This window comes from Pipra filicauda, unplaced genomic scaffold (assembly GCF_003945595.2).
Source record: "Pipra filicauda isolate LSUMZ 115617 unplaced genomic scaffold, ASM394559v2 scaffold352_size854550_pilon, whole genome shotgun sequence".
NCBI lineage: Eukaryota > Metazoa > Chordata > Aves > Passeriformes > Pipridae > Pipra > Pipra filicauda.
Window position 1 is genome coordinate 646,538 of NW_024104479.1, and position 26,407 is coordinate 672,944.

Below are 26,407 nucleotides of genomic sequence, written 5' to 3' on the forward strand. Positions count from 1 at the left end.
CTAGGCTGAATGCAGGGCCAGTGCTCCAGCCTAAAGTCAGCCCAAGCTGTGCTTTGAGCACAGCCCAGCCTGGCTTAGGAAGTGCCAAGGTTGAGCCCACGGATGGAACAACCCACGTGCTATCAGCCAAGGCAGGATTCTTCCTACGTTGTTCAAGACTTCATTTTTCAATATATTTTATTAAAATTACCACATCCACAGCACTTAAGAAGCTAATTGAGGGCTTCAAGAGGCCACTGGCCTGCTACCAAATTTCCTCTGGGGCTGGGAGAGCCAAGGCAGCTCCAGCAGAAACTCCAGCCCTTCTGAAGGGATGGTTCAGCCAACAGTGTCGTCAGCCCGTGTCTGCAGAGCTCCCAGCCATTGTCAGCCAGCAGCACAGCAACTGGAAGGGGAAGTGGGACAGATTTACTGCCTAGGGCCCCCAGAGCTGCTGTGCAGTTGTCCAACCTCAGCCAGTTCCACGCTGCTGCCTGGGAAAAACCGGAAAGCAGAGCGGACATTAAAATTCCTGAGCCCTCGGATGGACCCGAGGTGGGGATCCACGGGGCTGCTGCTCCACTTCCAGCCTCATATCACCTGCTCTCTGAGATGGGGGAAAGGGAGAGGAAACAAAACACCCTCCCTTCCTTTGGAAGTCTAGGAGACAGTGAGACAGATTAAAAACATAAGCCACACTGTAAGCTGAGCCCAACAAAAGCTGCATCCCTACTTGGTCTAGGAAAAAGCACCAGGCATAACTTCAACATCTCTCCTCTTCACTTGCTAGAGCTCAAGTTCCTGAAATACAGGCTATTTGGGTTCTTTCTTCAAGGCTTTTCGAGTCTTGACATCCAATTGCTTCCCTGCTTCCCCATAAAATAAAATAAAAAAAATATCTATGCCCACAGGCCCCTTTCTCCCTTGGCTGGAAGATCTGAAACAATTCCACCATACAACATTCTGCCAGTCAGTTCAATTTGGGTACTGCCCTGGAGGGCAAGTTTTAGACTTCTTCCCATGACAGGATTTTTTTGCCACAAGAATCAAGAAGATCAGTCAGTTTTCCTGACCTGCAGGCCTGCACAGTGCACTGGCCCAACAGAACCTGACTGTACAACCCAGGAATGTGCTGTAACAACACATTTACTGTCTTTCAGCCTGCACTAAGTTGGAAGGTTCGGCTGAAGCCCTTTCAGACAGGCTGCAGTGTCCTGGTCCCTCCTGGTCGTGCATTAGCAGTGATTTACTGGTTTACAGAGCAAGTTCCTTGCTGGCTGCAATCTGTAACAACCTGAAAGCTGGAGTGCAGTGAGACTTGTGCCTATTAAGCTCACATATGCTTGTATTTACATTAATGAAAGAGCCTCGGCTTTATTAGACATTTGATACATGATTTTGCAGTTCTATCATCCATTCCAAATATCTATTTGCTTCTATCAGCCACATCTGGATTTTTCATGTACAGGACCCTTAAGCCATAAATACATCAATTAATTACAGCAGTCACATACTACAGCTACTTCTCACAAGAGAAATAAATGCCTCTGGTCTTATTTGCCAGAACAACCTTAGTTTACAGCGAGACTAAATTTAAACTGAGAATTACTACCAGGGATTTAGAAAATAGAATGGAACAATCCTGGCAAGAAGTGAGATGTAGGATCCTGGAAGTAAAGTACCCAAACCTATTATTAAAGAAAAAATAAGCTAAGGCCTTCCCATTAAATACAAAACCTGGAATGCACACTACTTAATATCAACCCAGAAATTGGATTGTGGAGAGTGCCAGCCAGCTATAAAGTATTTTTTACATAACCCCTTAAACCATCATTTGCTACATCTGCTTTCCCACAAGAAAAATTTTTCTAATTTATAATCATATACTCCCTTTCCAATTTCCTCAGAAACCTATACCTACAATTTGTCAAAAGCAGATGTAGGGCAAGAGAAGACAGTAGGGAGTAAGAAAAGAATAAAATGCAAGTCTGACTTACTCATTTATGACATTAAACCTCTCCAAGAGCCAGTGCTGTCAGAAACTCACCCAGGACAGCACAGATAACTTTCCAGCATTCTCCCAAACTGTTTTGAGTCTTACCTGTGAGTCACATGTGAGTCCTATGCTGACATGTGAGTCTCCATTTGAGCCTTGCATGTGCAAGACTCCAATTAAGCTTTTGAATGACCCAGTCCACGTGGATTTGTGCACTGCAGGAGTGGATGCTTTGAGCCATTTGGAAAAGGAGAAGAAAAGGAAAAAACACGTCTATCACATTGGCAGCAGGGCAGGTCCAGGCCTGCAGGGTGAGGAGTATTTAAGGGAAGCAGGTAGGATACAGATCACCTTCAATACTCCCAGGGCATGAAGGGAACAGAAGAGTCTTACTGGGAAGCTCAAACAATTTTTCCAGAAGTGAAGCCACAAAACCTGAGATGTCTCTAGTCCTCTTATTCCAATTCACAGATTAACTCCAGTGCTGGGATGCATTTATGGGTTGATTTTATTACTCAAAGAACAAATGTATTCGTGGTAAGTAACAGAGGAAGTTTCTTTTTGTTCTGTCTCAGTTTGTGATTACAGAAACCTTGTTGCCAGAGCAGAAAAGATCACACTCCAGACACTGTGTTTAGTAGAAAGGTCAATTAGATGCAAATCAGATTTCCCAAGTGCATAAACACATCATGCTAACTCCTGCCAGCAGGACAGGGACACCAGCACAATCCAGCTGCCTTTGGCCAACAAACCTTAATAGAAGCTTCAATTCTTGCTCAGACAGTGAGCAAGACTAAGGCTGGAGTTCACTGCACAATGAAAAGGAAGATGCACAAATTCAGGTTGAATGGGTTACAGGCTCCACCCACGAAGGGAAACAGTTGCTCTCCACTTGATTATGTTCCTCCGGTCACAGGCCACCCAAGTGAGAAGGTGCCTGTGACAACAGCACACAGGCCTTACCCACGGAGGGAGGAGGAACACCAGCCAATGTTCAGGTGACTCATGTTTGAAAGCTGCAACTGCTGCACTTTTCCTGGAAGCCACCCCCAAACTCCAATCTAAACTTACTTCCAAGAGAAGCAGAATCCTGCAGCTGCAGCAGAGAAGAAAGATCTCCCACCTGCCAGGGATGGTCAGAACGCTCACAGGAGGGTTCTGCAGCTCCTCAGACATTGGTGCATTCCCTGGAAGTGTCCAAGGCCAGGCTGGGCAGGGCTTGGAGCAACCTGGGACAGTGGGAGGTGTCCCTGCCCATGGCACAAGATGGTCTTCAAAAGTCTCTCCCAACCCAAACTGTTGGATGATTCTCTGACATGGTCTGTTTTTCACCAATTCTAACAGAGCCAGGAAAAGGTGCAGGACTGTGTTCTGACTTCTCATCTAATTGAACTTTGCTTCATTAGCACCATCTTTTACACACCGTCACAAACAGAGAGAGGCAGAACAAAGCTGTTTTTGAAGTTCTGCACAGCTTTGTGTATTTTCTCTTTTAGAAGTGCTCTGAACTCAAATTTGGCCAAGAGCTGGCAACATGCCTGCCCCGTTCACACCAAAACCCTGCCCCTGCAGGGGTGGTTTGTTCCACATGGCATCTGAAGATGAGAGCAGCAGCAGGCTGAACCCTGCAGTGAGCACACAAAGGACTCCCCCTCTCTGACACTTCACGGGCTGTTTCCCCTGGCCGTGACCCACGGCGCTCTCCACTGCAGCTCCTGGCAACAGCCAGGCTTGTAAACGGCCCCCTGTGCTGACTGAGCAGCCTCAGCTCCCAAACAGCTCAGCACCACACATGGAGAACCCCTGGGAATATGTTTGTCCAAAAGCCTGATGCCACAAGTAAAAATCCCTAAGGAACCTCTCAGAGAAAAAATTCCCATCCCGGTTTCCACCTCCTTTGCTGCTTCCCGGGAAGCCACCACCCCACAGTTCCACCCCACGAGGTTTCCAGGCCAAGAGGGATGACACCTGTAGTAATGTTCATCTATCTCAGAGCTAATTAATTAGGCACAGAGACACTGGAGAGGTCTGACTGCAGCTCCTGTTCGTCCATCCTGGGTTTGCCTGCCCAAAGCCAAGGGATGCCCTGCCTGGCCTTGGCTGCCCCTACAGGACAAAGGGCCAAGTCTTGCAGGTGCAAACGTTTCCTGTTTAGAAACATCGAAGTTGGCCATCACAAAGAACCAACCACACTCATCACCAGCAGAGCAATGTTCTGGCAGAGGAACTGAGTGATTTCAGAGCACAGGTCAGGTGAGAGGAATCCTACAACCCATCCCACACTTGCATTTCCACACTGGCTGGGACAGGGGCGTGGCAGCAGCAGTAGCAACACGAAATCTGAAAGCCTGCAACATGAGCCAGCAATTTCATTGCCAAGATACAGGAACAGCTGGAGCAAGGCACTGCAAGAGCACCGGGCTCCTGGTGACCACCTTTCCTGGCACATCCACACCATCTCCTCAGGAGATAACTGCACCACTGAGAAAGGGGTTGCTCATGGCTATGAGTTGGGGCCCTACTCTGAGGAAAGGACACCAGAGGGAAAAGCTAAAAACAAGAGATGTCAGTTCACATTTTAAAATTTAACTAACTCTCTCCTGCCTCCCCTTCTCTCTCTCCATCTCCCAAAATGCCATGAGGGACAGGGCAGCAAAAAGCAGCTCTATTTCCATGTAGTCCCAGATGCTGCCCAGCTCCATTGGATTCACTTCTTCCACGGAGATGAGGATGAGTGTAGAGGACTCCAGGGAAGTTCAAAGGCAGTACAGCTTTGCATGGCTCACCCTGGGGTTTGTTATCAGATGAAGTTAGAGAGCAGCTGATAAGAGCAAGTTTTCTTCCTGCTTTCCCTCCTTTTCACCCCACTAAACAGCTGGAAGCCTAAAGTTTGGAACTGCTACTTAAACCCACCCCACAAGAGCAAAGTGTGACCGAGCTGCCAGGGAGGACACTGGCACTGCTCAGGGCTGACTGTTCTGTGAGCAGCCCCATGTGCCCCAGACACACCTCACACTGAGCAGCTTCAGCCCACCAAGACCCTGCTCAGAGCTCAGGAACAGCAGCTTCACTTCCAGCATCCTTCCCATGAGTTAAGAAGAGCTGCCCGAGGGCAGTTCCTGCATTTGGCACACACAGTCCCACTGACTGGTGTCTCAGACAAACTACTCAGAGCTACCAACGAGCATTTCCCCACCACAGCTGCCTACACTGACCAGGTGTGTTGTCTCCGTTTCCAGTTTCAGAGATTCACTTGTAAAAGTTCTAATAAAGTTGGAGGAATTTAAACACAAGCAGCACAGCTATTTAAAAACATCTTCCCTAAGATAAGCAGAGCTAAACAAAAGCTGACTTGATATCATGTCCCTGTGTTTTAGGCTTGCTCACTTGTAGGTGATTTTATGAACATCAGCATTTCAGACCCCAGACAAATGATACCTACATTTGTGTTCTTAAATAATCTCTCTTCAGTGATAAGACAAACACTCTTCCTTACACGAGCAGTTGTATTACAAATGGCAAACCCCAGAGCAAGGCCTGTCACTTGACCCCTACCCTGCCCTGTGACAGATTAACACCTAGAAATATTATTTAAATCAAATTCAGTCAGATTAGATTCCAGCAATATTACAGCAGCTGCCTGGAGCTGCTCTTCTACCCATCCAGCACTCAAATTGCACCAATAGCAGATGATGATGATGATGTTGTTGTTAAAAACCACTATTTTTTTTGAACAAAAATACAACCAAAATGTTTTCAACCTGGCCTAACTGGCTGGGTAAATCCCCCAAACATGCCATGCCATCTGCTGAAGGGATGGTTAAACCACAGAGAGAGCAGCTCTGACTGCAGAGATAAAACCATACAAAGCTGAACTTCAAAGGGGCAGATCTTCACTAGTCCTTAGAGCACTTTTTGTCTCCAGGCAGGATTTGGGAGGATTTCAGGCACTCACATACTTGCACAGGCCAACTGCTCTCTAAGTATCATCAAGGAAAAGCTGCAGAATACACTATATTAGTTCTTGTATTTAAAACTGAAGCAAAATTTTAATATATAGGATTTTAAGCCCCTTCTGTAGTGACATCTCATCTTCCCAACACCACTTAATACTGAAAGGTCTGTTTTTCAAAGCTTAAACAAAAGAAAGGCTAGAAAACCAAGAGAACACTAAATATAAACCTATTCCCATTAGTGCTGCAAACGTGCTGAGAACTTGATTATGGAGACACGTCCAGAACATGAGCTCAGATGAATTTGGCCCTTCCTGAGCTCTGTGTGAAAGGTGAAACATGTTACTGCACAACCCATTACTACCAGCAACATAATATTTAGAAAAAGTCTTTCAGTGACCTCTCTTCAGGAAATCTGACAAGGAACAAAAACCTCAGAATTTCAGCTTTTCCAGGTTTTGTCAGTGAGCCCTTTTAAAAGCCAGTGGCTGGAAGAACATCAGTCCCTTCCACGTGCCACAAACAACTTATTAGCAACCTCATGTCCACCTGAGCATCTTGTCCCTGCCCTGGAACAGGAAGGTTCCTGGGCTGCAAAGGTGCCCAGAACTTGCTGGTGTAAAGCTGAGCTTTGCACCTAAACTTTTCCTCCTGTTTAATTAACTTGTAAATCCCTGTAAGGCAGCACCTGAGCACACACTTTGATCCAACAGACAAAAGAAGTTCTACTGCTCACACACACTGTCATTGCTCATTAATTTTTTTAAACCAACACAATTTGAGCTGAGCACGTGCTTTCCATTAAGGCCTATTCACAAGTTTTAGCTTCTGAGGGAAACGGTGCCATCACTTCTTCCCCCCCAAAGCAGTTTTGATACAGAGATCAGCCACACAAACTCTCACTGTGAAGTTTTCCCAGGAGCAAAGGGTTGGGCCAGAACCTGTTTTTAATGGAGTATGTTCATACTCCATGGAAGTGCACCAGAAATGTGAAAAACACGTGAATAAAGCAATCAGGGTGAGCTGCACATGTTTGCTTCTTTCTATTTAACAAAGACTTTATGTTTGGTGGCACAAGAGTCCTCTGCTAATGGACTGTGCCAGAACGAAAGCAGAACTTCCTGACACCCCCCAGGTTGTTTCCCACTAAAAGCACAGGAACAGACACTCAGAAAGCAGCCCTCAGTTTAAATATGCTTTACAGAATCAAGGAACAGCACATTCACACTTTAAGAGAGCTTACAAAATAAGGACTTCCGAATAAGCAACCTCGAGTTAACTTTTCCTACCCCTTTCTTCAGACAGGCAACACTGACACCTACTGTCAGCACTATGGAATGGATTCAACCTGGGTTAAAAAAAAGTCAGCTGCATTTTTCCAAGGACTTTTGAAAGCATGTTAAACATTTCTCTTTCAAGGGTTTCCTTCACAGCACATCTAGTGCTGTTCCTGCAGAACCTGCCTTGTAAAATGCCTTTTACATACAGATTCCTCAACCTACTGACAGTGGTGGACCTCCATTATACTTCTCCATAAATAACATTCTTAAGCTATTATAATTAAAGCAGATCTGAAAAAGGACATCTTGCTTATGTTTTTATTAGCATTTCATGTTTTTTTACAATCAGAGACATCTAAGTAACCACCCAAAAGTAAAAAAAAAAAAAACCACTGTAGGCTTTTTTATGCCACACATGTGCTGGAGTAATTAGGTCTGTTCTCATTTATTTAAATCAATTTTAATGCTGTTGAGGAGGACAGAGCAGGGGCTTTCCACAGAAGCTTTCCAACAGAGAAGCTCCATGATTTTGACATCCACAAGGCCTGTCCAGCTCCACAGCCAGCCCCTGCTCAGAGCTCTCAAACATCCCTGTGGCAGAAGCCCAGCAACCACCACGGAACGTGCAGACACCAAGGCCCATCTCCTTGACACCAGTAGGAAACTGGCCTGACCTCAGGATCTCCTTTGCACATTCCACACCAGAACAGGGTTTTTTTTATATTCAGAAAGGCTCCTTCCACACCCAAATTCAAGAAGTTACAGTAGCTACACAGGGTGTTACCAAAAGCCTTACCTAAGCAAAGAGAAGACATCGTAAGAGTTACGGACACAGTTCTGATCCACCTGGAGGAGACTGTTCTTCAGGGTACCTGAGTGATCCTTAAGGCAAGGAAACAACAGGCATTTAAGAACCAAAAAATTTTCCACCTTGACCAAAAGCATGCACTTTTGGTTGAACAAATGACCTGGCATTTAATGTACTTTAAATGTCTTCATAATTTTATGAAACAACTCAAGGTGGCAATAACACCGCTTGCCTATAAAGGTGTACAAGACCTATCACTTTATCTGTGTTCTAGACACAGGGTGTGGTTTTTTTCCTGCACTTTTTAATCCACAGCTGTCCAAATCTTCTGCCCAGGAACACTGAAGGATGCAGTTTACAGAGCTCCAGCCACGAGAGCCCAGTCGGGAACGTGCCAGAGCGACACGTTGGAAAGGTCAAAGCCATCTTAGTTTGGGGTGATGTGAACAAGTTTCTGGAAGTTACAAAATCAGTGTCATTCTTAAGAGCCCAAAGCATCAATTCTGCACAGCGGGGATCAGAATCAGAACAGCCCAGCAGCAATTCCTCCTGCTGCAAGGGGCAGAGCTTTTCCATGCCAGGCACGGGCCCGCACATTCCTAGAGAATTCCACGAACTCAGAAGGGTTCCTTCAGATGACGAAGTGAATTCTAAACAGATCAAACCACCTGGCAGTACTGTCAGAAAGTTTATGGATTCCAGGAAAAGAGGCCTTTATTTGAGTGCTTGAGGCAGCCCCAGCTGTCCCTGTGATCAGCCAGCCTTCCAACAGGGATGGAGGGGGACTCCAGCCCCACAATCCCTGTCTGCAGACTCCTTCCTGCCTCAACAGGCAGCTTCCATACAGGTGGTGTTGAAATGCAGTTACCTGTTAACATCTCCTCACAACTGTGTTAACCACAGGCCACACAGCAGACGCTCCCCTCCACCAAAAACATGGTCACACCTAAATAATGACACCTAAATAAATAATTAAGTGTGCCAGGATCTAGCTGATTAAAAAAATAATTTAAAAAAATAATAGGCATAGGTTGTGTGTCAAGGAGGCACTTCCCCTCCAGTTTGTATAAGGGACTCCTTATACAAACTATCTATACCACAGTACTGCCTCCAGCAATCTGGGATTAAAAAAACCTCTGTCAGATGTACTGCTTACAACTGGCAAATTTAAACTTTTTCATCATCAGTGAGGTAAATAATCAGTGACAATATTGGCTGGACAGGCACAAATATTATAGTGAGTCCTCTGGGAAAACAACTTGGGGTGAAACAGTTGAAACAGAGCGAATAAACACCTTCCCATTAAGGAGCTACAAACTCCAGGGTTCGGACCAATAACCAAAATTTAATGTGTTTTTTTATTTGCCACATAAAGGAGCCTTAACAGCTACATCATTTGCAATATGTCTGCCTCAAGGAACACAGTCAAAGCTTATTTTCAGAAACCAGAGATTTTTTTTGGACTTAAAATGCTACACTAAGTCTTTTCAAGACATCTCAGACAGCCCTGCAAAACCAAGGCAAGATAATACTTCTTATCTGTCACGTCAAAGAAGTATTTTTTCTCAAAACGAAGCATTTTAATGTTCTGAGCATCCAAGTGTGAAAAATCAAGCTTACAAGCTGAATTTCAGCTTGCCACCAGTACCAACAAGCCAGAACAAACACAAGACACCCTCACCTTCTGTTCAAATGAAGCTCCGTAATAACCATCGTGGAGACCAAAAATAATCTCGTTTGGGTTTCTGGCATGGATCTGTAGGAAGGGAAGGAAACAAATCAGTTCACAGCCAGCTCACTACAGCTTTCCACAGCAAACAAACACAAATTGCAGCTTTTCATCACCTGCAATTCTGCAGGCACACAAAACCCTGGGGGAAAAATGAATTAAACCCTGGTAAGCTCTGAGGTAAAACTGACACGAATATCTGCAATCCAACTTTAAAACATATCCTTCAAACACATTCATTTCCTTTCTTAGCATTCTATATATGAATTCATCCAGATGCTTTGATTCCTTAAGTGAAAAGTTGAGGAAAAACCTGTTTTCCCATTACCTGCTGGCCCAAGTACTTCAGGCCATCGAGATTGACCTTCCATTCAATCAAAAGCTGGAAATGCTCCTTCTTGCCACCCCAGATCCTCACCACGAAACAAGACACAGAGGTATCCAGACGATCAGGCATCAACCCAAAGTCCAGGCTCCTCCAGGTTGGATTCTGAGTAGTCAAAGACGGATAAATACATTTAAACAAGCTCAAAGTAGCCCAAAAATTGATAATTCAGAAAGTAGTAAAGTCCACATCAAAGATTTTTAAAAAAAATCTAAAGAATGAGGAACAGCAGCCATTTCAAGGTTCACACAGAGCTGAGGCCAACAGGCTCTGCTGCTTCCTTCTCTGGAGAGAATGCCTGGGTTAAAAGCTACATCAGAAACAGAGAGTGGGCTCTGCTTCCTTCCAGTACGAAACACTGAAGATTCTACTGCAGAATTTACTAATTCAGTTCAGCCAAATCAGGACATTTTCAGAGTGGAAGTAACATTCCTTTCCTATTTACAATTCGGCTTCTGAAAACCAGGGTGCAGCCTATATTGCAAAAGTTAAATGCTGATCTATCCCCCAGCAATTAAGTTTACAGAACTTGTTGATGTATTTGTTCACTTTCTTCTCAGTTGTAATAAAGTGTTCAGGTCTGGCCCCTTCGCTGATCTAAACTCGAAAATTTATCAAACTTAAGATGTTTACAAAGTTTAGTTTCTTACAGCTATTAGCTCTTCAATGAACACACATGTTTATACATATCCAGGTATACGTTTCTTACTGTTCTACACAACACACAGATGCTCAAAGAAATCAGCATTTCTGCTACTCAGTAACTCCCTATTCCAACCTCATGAAAAGGGGGAGAACAACATGATGCTCCTAGAACTGAAGAGTGGAAAGACACATGAAAGAGTTATGATATTCAGCAGAGAAATCAATATGCTGGCACTAAATAAATAATTTTTAAAAGGAAGTTTTTCCGCATTAAAATAACTTACCAGAGAATTCTTGATCACCTCACTCTTATAAAATTCTAAAGAAAAAAGGAGTAAAAAAAATACCTTTAGATTAGCTTAAACACTGATACAAATCTTAGTACTTGAAATAGAAAAAGCTAAGAAAAGTAACACTCAGGAAAGACAAATGCTAGTGGGTCTAGTTTATTAGTGACAGATTCAGGAGAAAGACTTTGAAATGCAGTCATGCTTTTGACTAAATCAAGTGTGGAGGAGTAATTTATTACAAGTCATTATTTAAATTTAGCATTTCATCTTCATCCCCATGATAATTCTGAAGATCTGCTTCGGTTTCTGGGGAAGGAACATGCCCCAGTACTTAACAATATTTGGATGACATTTGCCAAGTGACTGGTTTGTCACCCAACATCCTCCTGGGACAGCTCAGCTCAGATAAAATATCTGCAGAGCTTTCCCAAAGAGAGAATTCCAGAAGCTTGGAAAGGGAACTGCCAACTTATCTGACACAGGTGCCCACAACCCTGGATTTAAATGGGAATAAGCAACTGCTGACACATGGACCTTGGCTTTCCCAGCCAAAGTGAGAGCTTGAAGTCTTTGGGCAGACAGCTCTAGAGGCTGGAATACAGATTTTGTACGACATCCATCCCACTGGAGGCCAAGGATAAAGATTTCATGGAGTGCAGAACAGCCCCTACAAACAGTCCTTAGTCAGAGGTTCAACCAACCACCACAAGTCCAAGGAACAAGCTCAAGTTGTGTGTTCTTATCCTGCTAAAACAGCAACTCTGGGAGCCAAACAAGGTTCAACTGTGCCAGGTGAAAAAAAAAAACTAGGAGAAAACCAGAATTCACCTCCAACTACTGTTGATCATATCAAAAGGAGCATAAAAATGCATTTCTACCAACAATGAAGAACCACACACTGCAGCGGGAAGCAAAGCATGAAGAGACACGAGGTGTGACACTCACACAGTGACCCAGAGCACAACAGGTTGCTCCATGTCACTGGCTGACTATGCTAGTCCTGGAAAACTTGGATAAGTGCTGGTGTCTGCTCTGTAACACAACTGCTGTGCACGAGTGGAACGCCCTCCCTCACAACAGGCAACCACGGCTCCAAACCCTTTAACTTTTCTGTGCCCTTGGAAGTTCCCAACTTCTCAAATTATCAGTGGGGGGAGAGCAAAGACAAAACCGGGCTGGTTTCAGAGGCTCTGCCAAACCTGTCATCTGTTCTGCTGGCCTGGCTGCTCACACTGAGGGCTTTGGGGAAGCTGAGGGAACTGAAGAGCTCTTCTGCAGAGTTACAAAGGTGATGGAAATAACGGCAGCGGGTTGGCAAGGTGGGGAAAAAAGCGAGAGAATTCCTGTCATAAGAACTCAAAGATAAACTGGCAGGGAGGCTGAGGGAAGCCTGGTTACCTTTGTATATCTTGGTGCTGTCACAGAGGTGCAGGGTGAAGTAGGTGTCCAGGAGGCGGTACCCGTTCCTGTTGATGATGTTGCGGGCAGCGATGTTCCGCAGGTGACGCAGCCGGCGCTGAAAACAAGGGGAAAAAAAAACCCTAAATAGTCCAAGAACTTCCTTAGATTGAAGTTGAACCCCTTCACTGCTTTGTAGCAAAACGTTTTAAGGGCTCCCAGAGCACTGTTGTCACAAGAAAGCCCACCAAAGGCTCCCGGTGAGTGTGAACAGCAGGGAAGCAGCCAAACAATGAGCACCTACGAGCTGGGATTAAGCAACGCTGATACTCAAGACAAGCTATTCTCACTCGTGTCCTTTACATCATTCTTATTCCACATGTCTAAACCAACTATTCAGGCAGGGTCAAAGCTGTGACACTCTCAGCTCCAAGCACAGCAGCAGCATCACCCAGATGTTCCCCGTCACCCCGCTGGAAACATTTCCCAGCCTCGGCTATTTTCAACAAGAATTACTGGACAAAGAGCTCCAACATAAAGCACCTCCTCAGGCAGAGCTGTAAGGAACTGGCTGGACAAAGCCTCCTTATTTCACAGTGATCCTGGAAACTGCTCTAACAACCTGAGACTGAAGTGCATCACAAGGACGTACCAAGATTTTCAGGGAAAACGAAGGGCACAGGGAACTCGGAGATGTCTGTCAGCTACCATTTGCTTGGACGAGAGTCCTTTTCTCTTGGACTGAATACACTGAAATTCATCACTAAAATCTTTAGTTTAAGTGATTTCGTCCAACTCCAACATTAAGTTACTTTGCTACAATACTGAGCCTTGAATGAAAATAATCAGATTGAATCAATCTCTCTCTCCCTCTAAGTGCCAAGCAGATGTAATAGCTGTGGCTAAAGTCCTCAGCTTCAAAGCACACCACACCCTTAACCCTGGACAAGCATTTTACATTATTAACCTGTTCAATTTAACTGCAGTTAACAAAGCCATCCTGTAGGACTGTCACTCTTCAATCACTGCCCAGCTGTGGTTCCCAATGCGACCATCTCCCATGAATGCAGCACTCAGCAAGCTGCCCCCTCACACACAGGAAGCTCTCCCCAAATCCTTCAGTGTCACATTTTCCCAGCCAATCTCTCACCCACCTGCCACAGGGATGCTGACTCCTCATCCTTTCTGCATCACCACAAACCACCTACAAGCCTCAAACAGCTGCTTTAGTGCATCTTACACCACACTCTTTTTTTTCCCCCAAAAGCTTATTCATTCGTAAATCCGAATCCACCTTAAAAGTGGATTGACCAAAAGCAGATTTTAAATGCTTCTGAAACCAAAAGACAACTTTCCTGCTTGCAGCTTGTCCTTAAAAGGCTTTTAACAAGAGCTGAAAGGCCATAATCTGTTTCGGAATCACAGTGTGACACTTTATATCACTTAATACCATTAATTCATTTCCTTCCTGAAAATATGAGAAATATTAAATTTCTGTTCACATGACAGACTAAAAATCACGGATGGATTCATTCCTGCAAAGCCTATTTGTGAGTTATACTAAAAACAGAGCCTGAGATACAATGCCCAGGTACCTCTAGTATACAGAGGAATTACAAAACTAAAAACCAACCAACAAAAAAAACCCAACCAACAAAAAACCTTCTAAGCTGCTTAACTGTGGGACTACATGGTCTTATTTTCTTAGAGACTGGTATCAAGAATGTCAACAGAAAGATTAAGCCTCTCTTAAAAGAAGCCACATGGACCTTGAACATTATTTTTTTCATCTGAACTGGGCATTTTCTCCAGCTGTTTTTATGAGCAACCGAAACACTCCTTAAGAAAAGGCTTTGAACGTGCACTGCAGTCCCTGTAAAAATGATTCAAGAGTTGTATGTGCTGTCTCTCCTTTAATTAACTTCAGGAGCACACAAACCAATCAAACCCCCATCATTATTGATAGGATTGGTTTTAAATCCGATCAATAGCAAAGAAGAGCCCCCATTGCACCTAAAAAAGAAGGCAACTTTCCCCAGGTCTCTTGGGGATTGCACCCTCATTGTGGGCCTGCTTTAAGTGTGTGTTACACTGCTCAGCCCTCAGGCAAGGCCAAACAGGTTCCTCATCACTCACTGTCCACAGGGAGGGTTGAACAGAGCTGTCCTAACCTACACCTGCAGCTCTGGCGTCCTTATCTCCATGGTTTGGGACTTCTCTGCACCCTTCAAAGCCTGGAGCTTATCCTAAAGTCTCACTTCTCCCAAACCACTAAATGTGGGGCTGTGAGACCATAACACAGCTCAGGACTCAACGTGCACCAGGTGATGTCTTTTGGAATCCCCAGATTAGCCAGTGCTCTCCTCTTCCCTCTTGTCCCTTCAGCCTGGCTGGTGGGGAACAAAATTCCAATTACATGGACAATTTTATCATTCACCTGCTTCAGTGTGAGCTCATGATGACAGAGGGACTTGGATCCCGAAAATAAACCTCCCAGTTTGCCCACCACATTGTCACTGATATAATATTGCATTATCCAGACCTCCTCAGAACTCTCCAGAGGCAGCAGTTAATTAACCTCTCCTGACCACAGCTAATGAGCTTTAGCCAGGAGACCAGCAGCTACGAAGACAACTCAAATAGGCTCTAGAATTCCTCAAAGGCCTTGCAGCTGTTCTGGGACAAGCAGGAAATATAATTTTGAGGGAGTTTGTAAACCTCTATCAAGTGTAACCTGCTATGTGTCTCATATCATTTTTTGCTGGATTTGCTGGAACACACCAAACAAAAACCCCACTGTGTTGCAGCTCAGCTATCGCTGGCAGGAGCCAAATGCTGCCAGTCCCCAGTGCTGCAAATAAGGAATAAAGTAGCTGCAAATAATCCAGAGTTCTTTCATTTCCCTCTTTAGGTGAGGTGCTAAAGAGTGGCCACTTCTCATTGCAGGCAAGTTGCAGCTCTTTTGCTCTCCTTTTCTTAAAAGTATCAAGAAATCTCCATCCCGAGGAAGGTGTTCCCCCCCCAGAGGAGATGCTAGGCACCAAAAAGCCATTTCAAAAAGCCCAGCTTAAAAACCAAAACACAAGTGCTAAAAAGCACTCCAAGTGCTTTGGCAGCCTCATGAGTCACGTAACTTCAAAAAGGCCAGTGTGTTTGCAAGCTGATAGTGCAGGATCTGCTTTCATAGAGAAAATAAGCAAAATGTGCAGATGAGCAGAGATAATTTTCACTGCTGCGTCCTCAAACAGTTGACAGTCTAACAGCAACACAGGACTGAAGATCTCAGACACTACAGCAGGCATCTAAACGAGATATCCTGCTCAAAAAAAAAGTTATTTTTCAGGAGAGCACTGATGTAGGTAAGCTCTGACAAAGCAGAGCTGTACCATTAAAAAGGGTATTTAACTTTTCCAGCAGCTCTGAATTCAGCACACGCAGCCTGAACTGGTAGATCTGGATCAGTGCTCAGCAGAGCAGTAGAGCAGGTTCAACAGCTCCTTCTGGGGGGGTTGTGACACGAGTTACTCTGATTACACTTGTCCCAGTCCCTTGCAATTCCCAAGAAAGTTAATGGAGCAGTGAAATTACATAGCAGGCCTTGTTATCATTTGCTTTAATTGCCAGTCTAAGTTGCATTTGAGTAAAAGCAACTGCTCTGTAGCAACTCTGCACTGACCCCCAGGAAAGAAATTAGTGCTCCCTTCTACCCTGAAGATAAGTTACTGCAAACCAGGAGAAGAGAGCCACTAATTTTCCCTCAGAAGAAGTCCTGAGTAGCAGCTTGTATTTAAAAACACTGCTGGAGGTAAAGATATCACAGGTTCCAAGCAGCCAGCTATCCCAAAGATACACAGAAAAGCTGAGCAGGAAAGCTTTAGGAGAGATGTGAAGAGCAGAACCTACCAGCAGGTTCCATCCCTCGTGCCTGCAGAGCCACCAAAGCAGCTTCCTGGGATTCCACAGAGCAGCCAGACCATCCCTGCTCAGCAATGCCCAGCTCCTCTCAAAAGCCAGGGGTCTCCTTTCTCACTCAAGAAAAGCACTCAGTTTTCATCACTTGGAAGAACTATTTGCAGTTGTGTAACGTATCCAGTGTTCCCATTCAAGGACTTTCTGGGAACCCCTCCAGATTTACCACAGGCCATAAACAAGTCAGACTGCTACAGAAGGAAGGATTTTCATCATCAACCTTGTTCATACTTTGCCTGTTCATCAGATGATCCCAGAACTCTCCAGTCTACCAAGTCTCCAGAGGTTTAAAGGACTGAAACTGTCTGGTCCCTTGGTGCTTTAGTTCCCTCACCACTAAGATACCAACCTTTCACCACCTCTGCCTAAAACACCACCTTCAGCATCCAAACACTTGTTCTCAGGCCACACAATGTGTTTTGTGCAGTCTCATGGTGAGGGGCAGAGAACTGAACCAAGGTGAAGCTGCTCAAACCAAAACTCAGTTCAACATCTGGGCAGGTTCCTCCAGCTCAGCTCCCTGCAGCTACAAGGATGTGCCCACCACGAGAGCAGGACAGGGCAGGTAAACTAACACTGCATGGGACACTTCGGGGCTTAAACTGCTCCACACACTACCCTTTGCTTCCCTCCAGGCCTGAGAAACTGCAGTGACAAAGCTAGTCACTGGTTTTTTTGTCTAATAATCTGGTATCATTAAAAAAAACTACTGCAGAGATGGGGGCAGGTAAGAAGAGGTAATAAATTAACAAGAGAGAGAAGTGCACAGTTGTTAACATAAGGTCTGGCCTGTTCATGGAACCACAAGGAGAACAGGACTACCTCAAGTATCCATGGAATTTCATAATTATTTGTTCAGGGTCACATAATGGGTAGTAAAAAAAAAAGGCACAGAGAGTTCTGACTCCTCTTCCATCTCAAGCACTTTATTATTCTCTTACAAGAATCTGATGACCCTGGGAAAAAAATAATACTGTTAGTATATCCAGGCTGGATGAGAACCCAGGCAAGCAGCATTTCTCTGTCTCTCATACTCACCAGCTCTGGCTCCAAGGATCACTTGTGAAGCTCAGGGCATTAACAGGGCAACAGCAAAGCCCCTTCTTATCACGTGGAGCCCATCATGCCAGCAGCAGCTGAGATGATCTAATGGCTCACTGCTGGCAGAAGGGGAGGTTTGTCTTCTCTTTGTCCCACATGTGCCTCCTCTCACTCTCCTGCTCTGATCCCTCCAGCAAAGCTGGCCAGGAATTCTTGCTCCCAGCAGGCACTTGGACAGGTCCAATCAACTTGCAAAGGTGTCAAAGCATCATCCGAACTTCAGCAAGGCACCCATTCCTCATGACTTTCCACACAACCCATGTAAAGTGCAAAAGCATCACACAGGGTCAAGAGAACATTTCTAATTCCAAAAGGAGTGAGGTGGGGGAAAGAATAAAACCCCAGAAACTCACTTTGGTCTGCAGTGTAAATGCAATGATAAAACCAGCGTAAGGAGGCTGGGAAAACTTCTTGTACAGCAAAGTTGAAATGTACATAAATTACTGAAAAAGCCCAAATTTGCCAAAAGCAAATCAGCACTCGGGGCTCTCCCAGAGGCCTGCTGAGCTGAAAAGCAGTCACTGTTTCTCCAGGAGATGTATCCCACGGGACTTTCAACACTGGCTGCAATTCCAGCACCAATTCCTCAGCCCTCAGTGGGGCACCCTACCCACCAGAGAGGTTTTATACACACACCAAGACAGAGCCCTCACCTCTGTTCTCAGACTGCTGCCCTCCTCCTGATTCTGTCAGGGGAGAATATTCCATGAATTCCTTTCAAATCAGGATCAGCCCTGACCTCTGTATAAGGCAGTACACGGTGTTTTCACCTGGCTTTCCCAGCGTGCTCCCTCGCTTTATGACCCGCAGTAACTCTGGAAGAACCCAAGGAAAATCCTTCCAACTATTTTAGCATTAAAGCAGGAGGCAAAGATTAGTTAGCAACACACACGTTACCACAGCAAATCCAGTGGTGTTGGACCTCCCAGCCCTGAGCAATGTCAGCTATTTGGTGTCTGAATATTTGTCAGAATTAAGTCCCACTGGAACACAGGGCTCTGTGTGCTTTGGAGCTCACAGCAGGCGGGTGGAGGTGGGTTTTTTTTTCTTTTCTTAAAAAGCAGAAAAGCTCTAGCTCTAAAATAAAAAGAAGTTATCAAAGTGTGATCTTGCATTTAGCCAACGTGAGCATTATTTACTATCACAGCACTGCTCCACACCTGGTTATAATGCCTTCCCACTTCCTCAGCTTTTCACTAACTACTTCAGCTGCTCAGATGTGTTGGTGCTTAAAACCACAGGAAGGACAAGAAAATGCTTGTACTCCAACTTAAACACTTGCCAGGAAGATTTATAAGGTTTGTAATTTAACAGTTTTCCACAGTTCAGAGTCCAGAGAATCACACGTCATTTCAGATCTACTTCAGAAGCAAAGCTGAAGTATTTGATATGCAACTCTGTGGGACACACCATAAGGAATTCTTTTGGAATTCTACTTTAATGTCCTTCCAGCACGCACTTGAAGACAGCAGAGCCCTCAAAGCTACACAGCCATCATTAGTTCAATGAATCATTTGTGGTTCTCCTTGTAACTGCACCTCCTTCAGACCTCAATCTCCTCATGACAAAGGATGGGATTCAACAGCCATTCAGGAACTCGCTTCCCTTTTTTAAAATATAGCTGCTTTCTGGCAACAGCTTTAAAAAGCTGTGCCTGCTCTGGACCAGATCTGAGGCCAACACCAGTTCAAAGATGCACCCCAGGAACACAACTGCACATCATCACATGCAGAAAAACTGCACCACTTTTTGCAGAGCTCAAAACCAACGAGACAACCAAGACCAAAACTGATATTCAGTGTAAGCTCACTGTGTTCACACACCTCACTGGTTTTCTGCATCCTCATCCTTATTTCCACATCTAAAATTTGTGCTCATCTCTGCAGAAAGACTGAAAAAGCCTGTTATTTAACACATAAGGCAGGGGCAGGTACAGAAGACACAGCATTCAGTCAGGATACAAACAGGACAGCTGGTTAAGAGTGACAAAACAAGAACCACAACACAGAATTAACACAGATGTAATGGTAGCAGGAAGGGGCCAAAAGCAAACCCATGAGCCCATGCAGGGACTTGGGCAAATGAAGTTCTTGCTGTGCATTGTTCCAACAGGTGTGTTTGGTTATGGGCACTACAACATCAAGGGGGGCAGATCCAGAGAGCTGGCAAACACCAAAGGGCACTGTCAGCACACCCTAAAAAAACTGCTCCACACTGGGGTGAAGAAAGTCTTACAAGCACTGCCCACTGCCAGACAAAGCTGCTCCTGGTGGGGGTCTATGAGAGATCCAAATAGCAGGGAAATACACAGTCTTTCCAGCAGAAAGACCATCTTTCCTTATTGACTTCTTCTCAGAGTTTGTCTAAGTAAGTATTTATTCACAAGATCAAAGACCAAAACTCCATCTGCTGCTCTGGCCCAGCGTGGGAACTGAGCCATGGGGCAGAAGGAACATGGGGGTGCAAGTCCCACCTCATTAATAACACTGCAGCACTTCAGAGAGTCCCTTAAGCCTCTTAACACCACCTTGGGCAAGGGAGCATTAGTCCATATTAGCTGTGGGAATGACCTGGGAGTACCAGTTAAGCAATGGAAACCAAGATGATGCTCAGAAGGAAGGACACAAAAAGTAACCAGGGTCTTAGGGAACCAAGAGCATCAACAGAATCAGAGCAAAGGCACTTCTGACCTTAAAGAAGCACCAGGTTGCAGAAGCAAACAGCACATGCTGATTAATAACCTGAAGCATATTAATGTTTATCACGTTGCTGGATGACAAACCAAGGGCAAACCAGTGAGTCTCTCTCCATAAATGAGACTTTAGTCTTTAGCTTGCAAGACCTTTTCTTCACTCAGTTAAGAGCATTCCCTAACGCCCCACAAATCTCCCAAATGAAGCACCAAGGCTGATTTAGTACAGCTTTTGGGCAGAACAGTCTCTAACTTACCAGAGATCATTCAGTCTGCAAAACACACCTGCATCCCTTAGGGAAAACTGGTAGTGCACTGCAGAGAGCAAAGACCCAGCCCCGGGGGAACAGCCAACCTTTTGGGTTACCACTGGAATTTTACAGAACTTCAACAACTATTTCCTCCTAATTTGTCTCTAACTAACACAGAACAAGGATACAGCTGGGCATGGATACAACCAGGAAAGATCACTCACGCTGTGGTGTTTCACTGGAGCAGCACTTCCCTCCCACTCAGTGTTTAGAGACAGTGTGTCACAGAGAAGTGAAAGCAATATTCAAATACAACACTTTCCATCCACTCTTCTGATTCCCCCCCCTTGCTATTTAGTAGGAAAGGGGAAGTAAAATATTTAAGAGTCAGACTTTGTTTTCATATTATTCAGGGGATAATATAACAAGAGGTGATGTAAAACTGTTTTAAAAACAGAGACTTGCTCACTGTTGTAGTTGAAAGTCTCATCCACGTGCAGCCCTGGGTCCCTACAGCAGTTTTTTCACTTCTCCCACGCAGCAGACCCCTCAAACACATTTGCCAGCACACTTTGAATCCCCCCTTTGTGCCATGTTCCCCAAAATGCTGTGTGTGAGTGGTATGCACCTTCAAAAAAAGAAACCATGAAATTATAGCCGTGCCCTAATTCACACATACTCTGCTCATGTTGCTTTACCTCTACTCACTTGGATCACCTGAAGTATCTAAACATGCACCCAAGGGACTGATTACCCTGGACTGTCACTTCTAGCTGCTGAAAAGACTGGGTTTATTTATTAATGCCATCCAGAAGTACCTGCCATCCAGAAGAACTGTTTCTTTTCCCCCGGGGGAAGTTCTTGCCAGGAGTACTTCCAAAAGAAACACTTTAAAGTTCACTTCACTCCTGACTTCCACTCATCTGCGTCCTGGGTTATACAGGGCAGCAATGCGAGTTTCTGAACTGTGTACATTAAGCTCCTGTAAATAACAACATCCCAAAAGCTCCAGCACTGTGAAATGTTTACTGTGTACCATTTCTTTCAGTGTAGTTCAGCGGAACAATTTCTTCTACAACTTTCTGAGAATGGACAGAAACTTCACTTCTTTGGTCTTGTTATCAGATCTTGTTATCAGCTTCCCATTCCTTTATGGGAAGGACCATGGAACAAGAGTTTAAACCCAAAAAGGGCAGTCCCAGTCTTTGGTTAGGGTCTGTGAGCTGAAGGTACAGGAAATAACGGGGTCACCTGGCCTGGCCCCGTTCCCAGCTGTGCACAATGGCACATTTACCCCTTCCCTCCTCAGCACCTTCACCAGGTCTGTCTCCCTCCCTCACATGCACCTCCCCAGGCACCCCCAGGAGTCCACAGCTCGGGGCTTTCCTGTCTCCAGACAACCACATGTGAATCTGTCCTGGCCAGCAATCAGCACAGCAACACTCACCAGATCATTTGACTGCAGCATGACTGGCTCCCAGTGCTCAGCCTGCATTCTTCTGTCCAAGCCCTTCTATGGAGGATGGAATGGGGCCGGAGAGGTTTGGCTCTCCCACCCCCCACTGCTCTGAACTGCTTATAATGACAGCATTGAATCCAGAAATCCCTAAGTTATCACGACACTCCTGGTTTTCCTGCATCGAGCAACTGGGAAGAGACATTCCTAAGGAATCTCTGCTTCTGGAGTGTAATTCTTTCCCATCTTCGGTTCTGTCAGGATCACTCTTCCAGCAAAAGGAAACAACATCCTGGCACAGTTACTGATGGATTCAGATGGGAATTTTAGGCTTAACCAGATGCACTTCTTTACAGCCATATCCTCTATTTCTCCCTCTTGAAATGCAGAATACAACAGCAAAAGGCATTCTTCAGCCTGCTTGTCCTGCCACCAACAAACTTAAAGAAGAGCTCAGTCAGTTTGACAGAAGTGGCAAAAGGTTTTGGACGTGACTTTTCACTCCTGCAAAAGTGTCACTAGCAGGAGTTTTGTTCTCTAACCAATGTGGGAGTCACTGGACTAATTAAACCTAGACCAACACCCTCAGTCCTTCGGCCCTTCAAGTGTCACTTCAGTCGTTAAACGCGCTCACCTCGCGTTGAGAATTCGGGCTTTAGAGGGATTTACAGCCGTGACTCAGACCATCCTGCTCTCATCCTTGGAGCGAAAAAATGCAGCACTGGGTGTTCCAGAGAAACTGCTACTGAAACAAATCCCAGAGCTGATCTCTGTGCTGCCAGGTAGCAAACCATTCCGTTGCCTCACACAGCACCACAGAGCTCAGACCAGCCAGGTTCTGGCATTCCAGAGGCGGTACAACAAACTGGGAATGACTTTTCCATTCTTTCTCACGATTCTGCAGTAAAATAGCCCCAGTGTGCTGAGCCCCCTCGAGGTACCCTGCAGTTCAGTAACAGAGTTTTGAGCTCAGACACGGCAGTGGGAGAGGGTGATCTGTTATCAGTGTGTTAGCAGCAGTTTTGGAGCCTCTGGGTTTGGTTGCAGGCACAGACACAGCACAGGTCCCTCAGCACATGGTCCCTGTGTTTGCAGAGCACACAGCACAACAATCCCTCGGCCTGTCACAGCCTCACACTCACTACAATCAACACACAAGCATCCTAGATGGCTCCAACCAAATATTTACTCAACTGGAACATCCCATAATTGATGACTCAGGTTCTGCTCCTACAAACTCCTAAAACAGTTTCTGCTCCTAGGAGAAAAAGCCTCTGTTTTGGTCTCACTTTCACAAATGAAGTCCAGTGACTAATAGCTTGGGCTTCTCCCTGCAGCATTCACTTGGTCCTTGCACAAGCCTGGGAAAGAATAACACCAAAACTTCAGCAGGGAGAAGGCCACACTGGATCTCCTGGAGGATCCACTGTTCCCTGTAAAGTTCATGCAGAGCAGTGCTCACGTTTACGTTCATTACCACAGAACAGGCCCGCATTTTAGAAGAAGCACTTGCTCTCAAATCAGGGTCAGGCAGCCAAGAGCCACCTCCACGCCCTCCCTTTGCCCCTGGGGGGGATGTCTGGTAATACATGTTCATCCCAGGAGCAGTTACAGCTCCACTTCCAGTTGACAGCTATTGATTTCTCTCGAGGAACTCTTCTTATTCCCACCTGGTAACACGTAGCTCAAGTAACTCAGATCACGTCTCTACCTCCTAATAACAGTGACTGCACCGAGTCAGTGAACCCGAACACCAAGTGCAGACTCACATCTCAGTGTTTCTAAAGAAAAGCAAGACTTGGTTAATTATCTCCCCCCTCCAGCACTCCTGCTCCAGCTCCTGTGCAATAAGTCACTGCCTGCCAGAGGGGAAAGGGCACAGCCTGGGCTTGACAGGGATTGCTAAAGCCCCAGGCCGGGCCTAGGCTTCCTGGCTTACCCTTGCTCCCAGTGCTCTCCCAAACCAACACTTGGGACAGCTGCCCAGGGAGCCAAAAGCCAGCTACCAGCAAACAGGAAAAACAGAGCTGGGAGAAGGAAGGATGTGATGGGGAGGGGACACTTCACTGCTCTGCAGAACACACGGCGTGTGTTCCCCGGGCTCACTGCCCAGCCCGCTGGGAGAGGGGGGAGAGGAGCACCCCGGGCACCCCACAACTCAGGGAGCACCCCTATTCACCCCAGGGCACCCCAGAATTCAGGGAGCATCCCTGTGCACCCCAGGACACTTCAGGAAGCACCCCTATTCACCCCGGGAATCTCAGGGAGCATCCCTGCGCACCCCAGGACACCCCTATTTACCCCGGGACACCCAGCATCTCAGGGACCACCCCTATTCACCCCAGGACACCCCGCACCTCAGGGACCACCCCTATTCACCCCAGGACACCCCTGTTTGCTCCAAAACACCTCACACCTCCGGGGGCACCCCTAATCACCCCAGACCTCCGGGAGCACCCCCTGTGTATTCCAGGACACCCAACAACTCCAACAACAAATAGGAGCACCCCTATTCACCCCAGAGTACCCCCCTCCCTGGCAGCCCCGCGGGCCGCCCGCGGGCCCGGTCGTACCTGCTGCGAGGGCAGCTCCACGTGCAGGGCGCGGGCGGCAGAGCCGGGCGGCAGGGCGGCGGGGCCGGCGGCCGAGCTCATGGTCACGGCGGGTCCCCGCGGAGCCGGGGCCGCCGGGCTGCCAGGGGTTAATGGCGGCGGCGGCGCCGGCCCGGCCGCCGCTCTGGAGCCATATTACCGCAGTGCCGGGGGGCGGGGCCAGCGCCACCGCCCGCCCCGCCATTGGTCCCCGCGCTACGGAGGCGGGACCCCGGCCGCATCTCCGAGCTACTACTTGCTGAGCGCCACGTCAATCACCGCCCCACTCCGCTGGGCCTGTCAAACCGCTGGAACGGCGCCGGCGCCGATTGGAGCGCCCGCTTCCGGAAGGCGGGACAGAGGCCGGAGGAGCGGACGGTGATTGGAGGGCAGCTTATTGATTGACAGCGCGCCCTCCGTCACGTGTGCGGGAGCTGTTGTCATCACGTGAGGGGCGGAAATACTTGGGCGGGCGAGCGGGGGGGGGCGCGGTCGCCATGGCAACGGCAGCGGCTGTGGAGGGGACGGGGCTGGGGTGGGCACCGACCTCCGCTCGGACGGGGACCTTATCGGTGTCACAGGGACACCCTCCTGTCACATCCACCTCCGCTCGGACGGGGACCTTATCGGTGTCACAGGGACACCCTCCTGTCACATCCACCTCCGCTCGGACGGGGACCTCCTCTGTGTCACAGGGACACCCTCCTGTCACATCCACCTCCGGCACGGGACAGGGACCTTCTCGGTGTCACAGGGACCCCCTCCTGTCACATCCACCTCCGGCACGGGACAGGGACCTTATCCGTGTCACATCCACCTCCAATACAGCACAGGAACCTCCTCTGTGTCACATCAACCTCCTGCACAGCACGGAGACTTTCTCTGTGTCACATCAACCTCCTGCACAGCACGGAGACTTTCTCTGTGTCACATCAACCTCCTGCACAGCACGGAGACTTTCTCTGTGTCACATCAACTTTCTGCAGAGCACGGGGACCTCCTGCATGTCACATCCACCTCCTCCTCATCACCCCGACCTCCTGCACAGCACCCCGGCACATCAACCTCCTCCACATTACATCCATCTGCCCCACATCACCCCGACCTCCTCCATGTCACACCCACCTCCTCGTCACCCCGGCTTCCTGAACATCTTCTCGACCTCCTCCTTGTCACCTCAGCCTGGCCCACATGAGCCCAACCTGCCCCACACCACACCCATCTATCTCATTGTCACCCCAACCTGCCCCACATCACACCCATCTATCTCATTGTCACCCCAACCTGCTCCACATCACACCCATCTATCTCACCATCACCCCAGCCTGCCCCACACCACACCCACCTGCCTCATTGTCACCCCAACCTGCCCCCACATCACACCTATCTTTCTAATTGTCACCCCAACCTGCCCCCACATCACACCTATCTTTCTAATTGTCACCCCAACCTGCCTCATATCACACCCATATATCTCATTGTCACCCCAACCTGCCCCACATCACACACATCTATTTCACTATCACCCCAACCTGCCCCACACCACACCCATCTATCTAATTGTCACCCCAACCTGCCCCACACCACACCCATCTATCTCATTGTCACCCCAACCTGCCCCACACCACACCCATCTATCTCATTGTCACCCCAACCTGCCCCACATCACACCCGTCTATCTCACCATCACTCCAACCTGCCCCCACACCACACCCATCTATCTCACTGTCACCCCAACCTGCCCCACATCACATCCCCTGCCTCATGTCACCCAACCTGCCCCACACCACACCCATCTATCTCACTGTCACCCCAACCTGCCCCACATCACATCCACCTGCCTCATGTCACCCCAGCCTGCCCCACCAACCAACCCAACACCCA

The 26,407-nt window shown here is 47.0% G+C and overlaps 1 protein-coding gene across 1 annotated transcript in view; it reads right to left on the reverse strand.

Annotated features, from left to right (window-relative positions):
- Positions 1 to 24,674, reverse strand: part of UVRAG (UV radiation resistance associated) — a 60,661-nt gene extending 35,987 nt beyond the window's left edge. Inside the window, exons 1-6 of the mRNA XM_027717840.2 lie at positions 24,506 to 24,674; positions 12,464 to 12,581; positions 11,060 to 11,094; positions 10,074 to 10,235; positions 9,698 to 9,772; positions 8,005 to 8,090 (exon numbers count right to left, since the gene is read on the reverse strand). Of these exons, the coding sequence (XP_027573641.1) occupies positions 8,005 to 8,090; positions 9,698 to 9,772; positions 10,074 to 10,235; positions 11,060 to 11,094; positions 12,464 to 12,581; positions 24,506 to 24,586 (557 nt within the window). The 5' untranslated portion in view covers positions 24,587 to 24,674. The remainder of the gene's footprint in view (positions 1 to 8,004; positions 8,091 to 9,697; positions 9,773 to 10,073; positions 10,236 to 11,059; positions 11,095 to 12,463; positions 12,582 to 24,505) is intronic.
- Between the last annotated feature and the right edge of the window lie 1,733 nt (positions 24,675 to 26,407).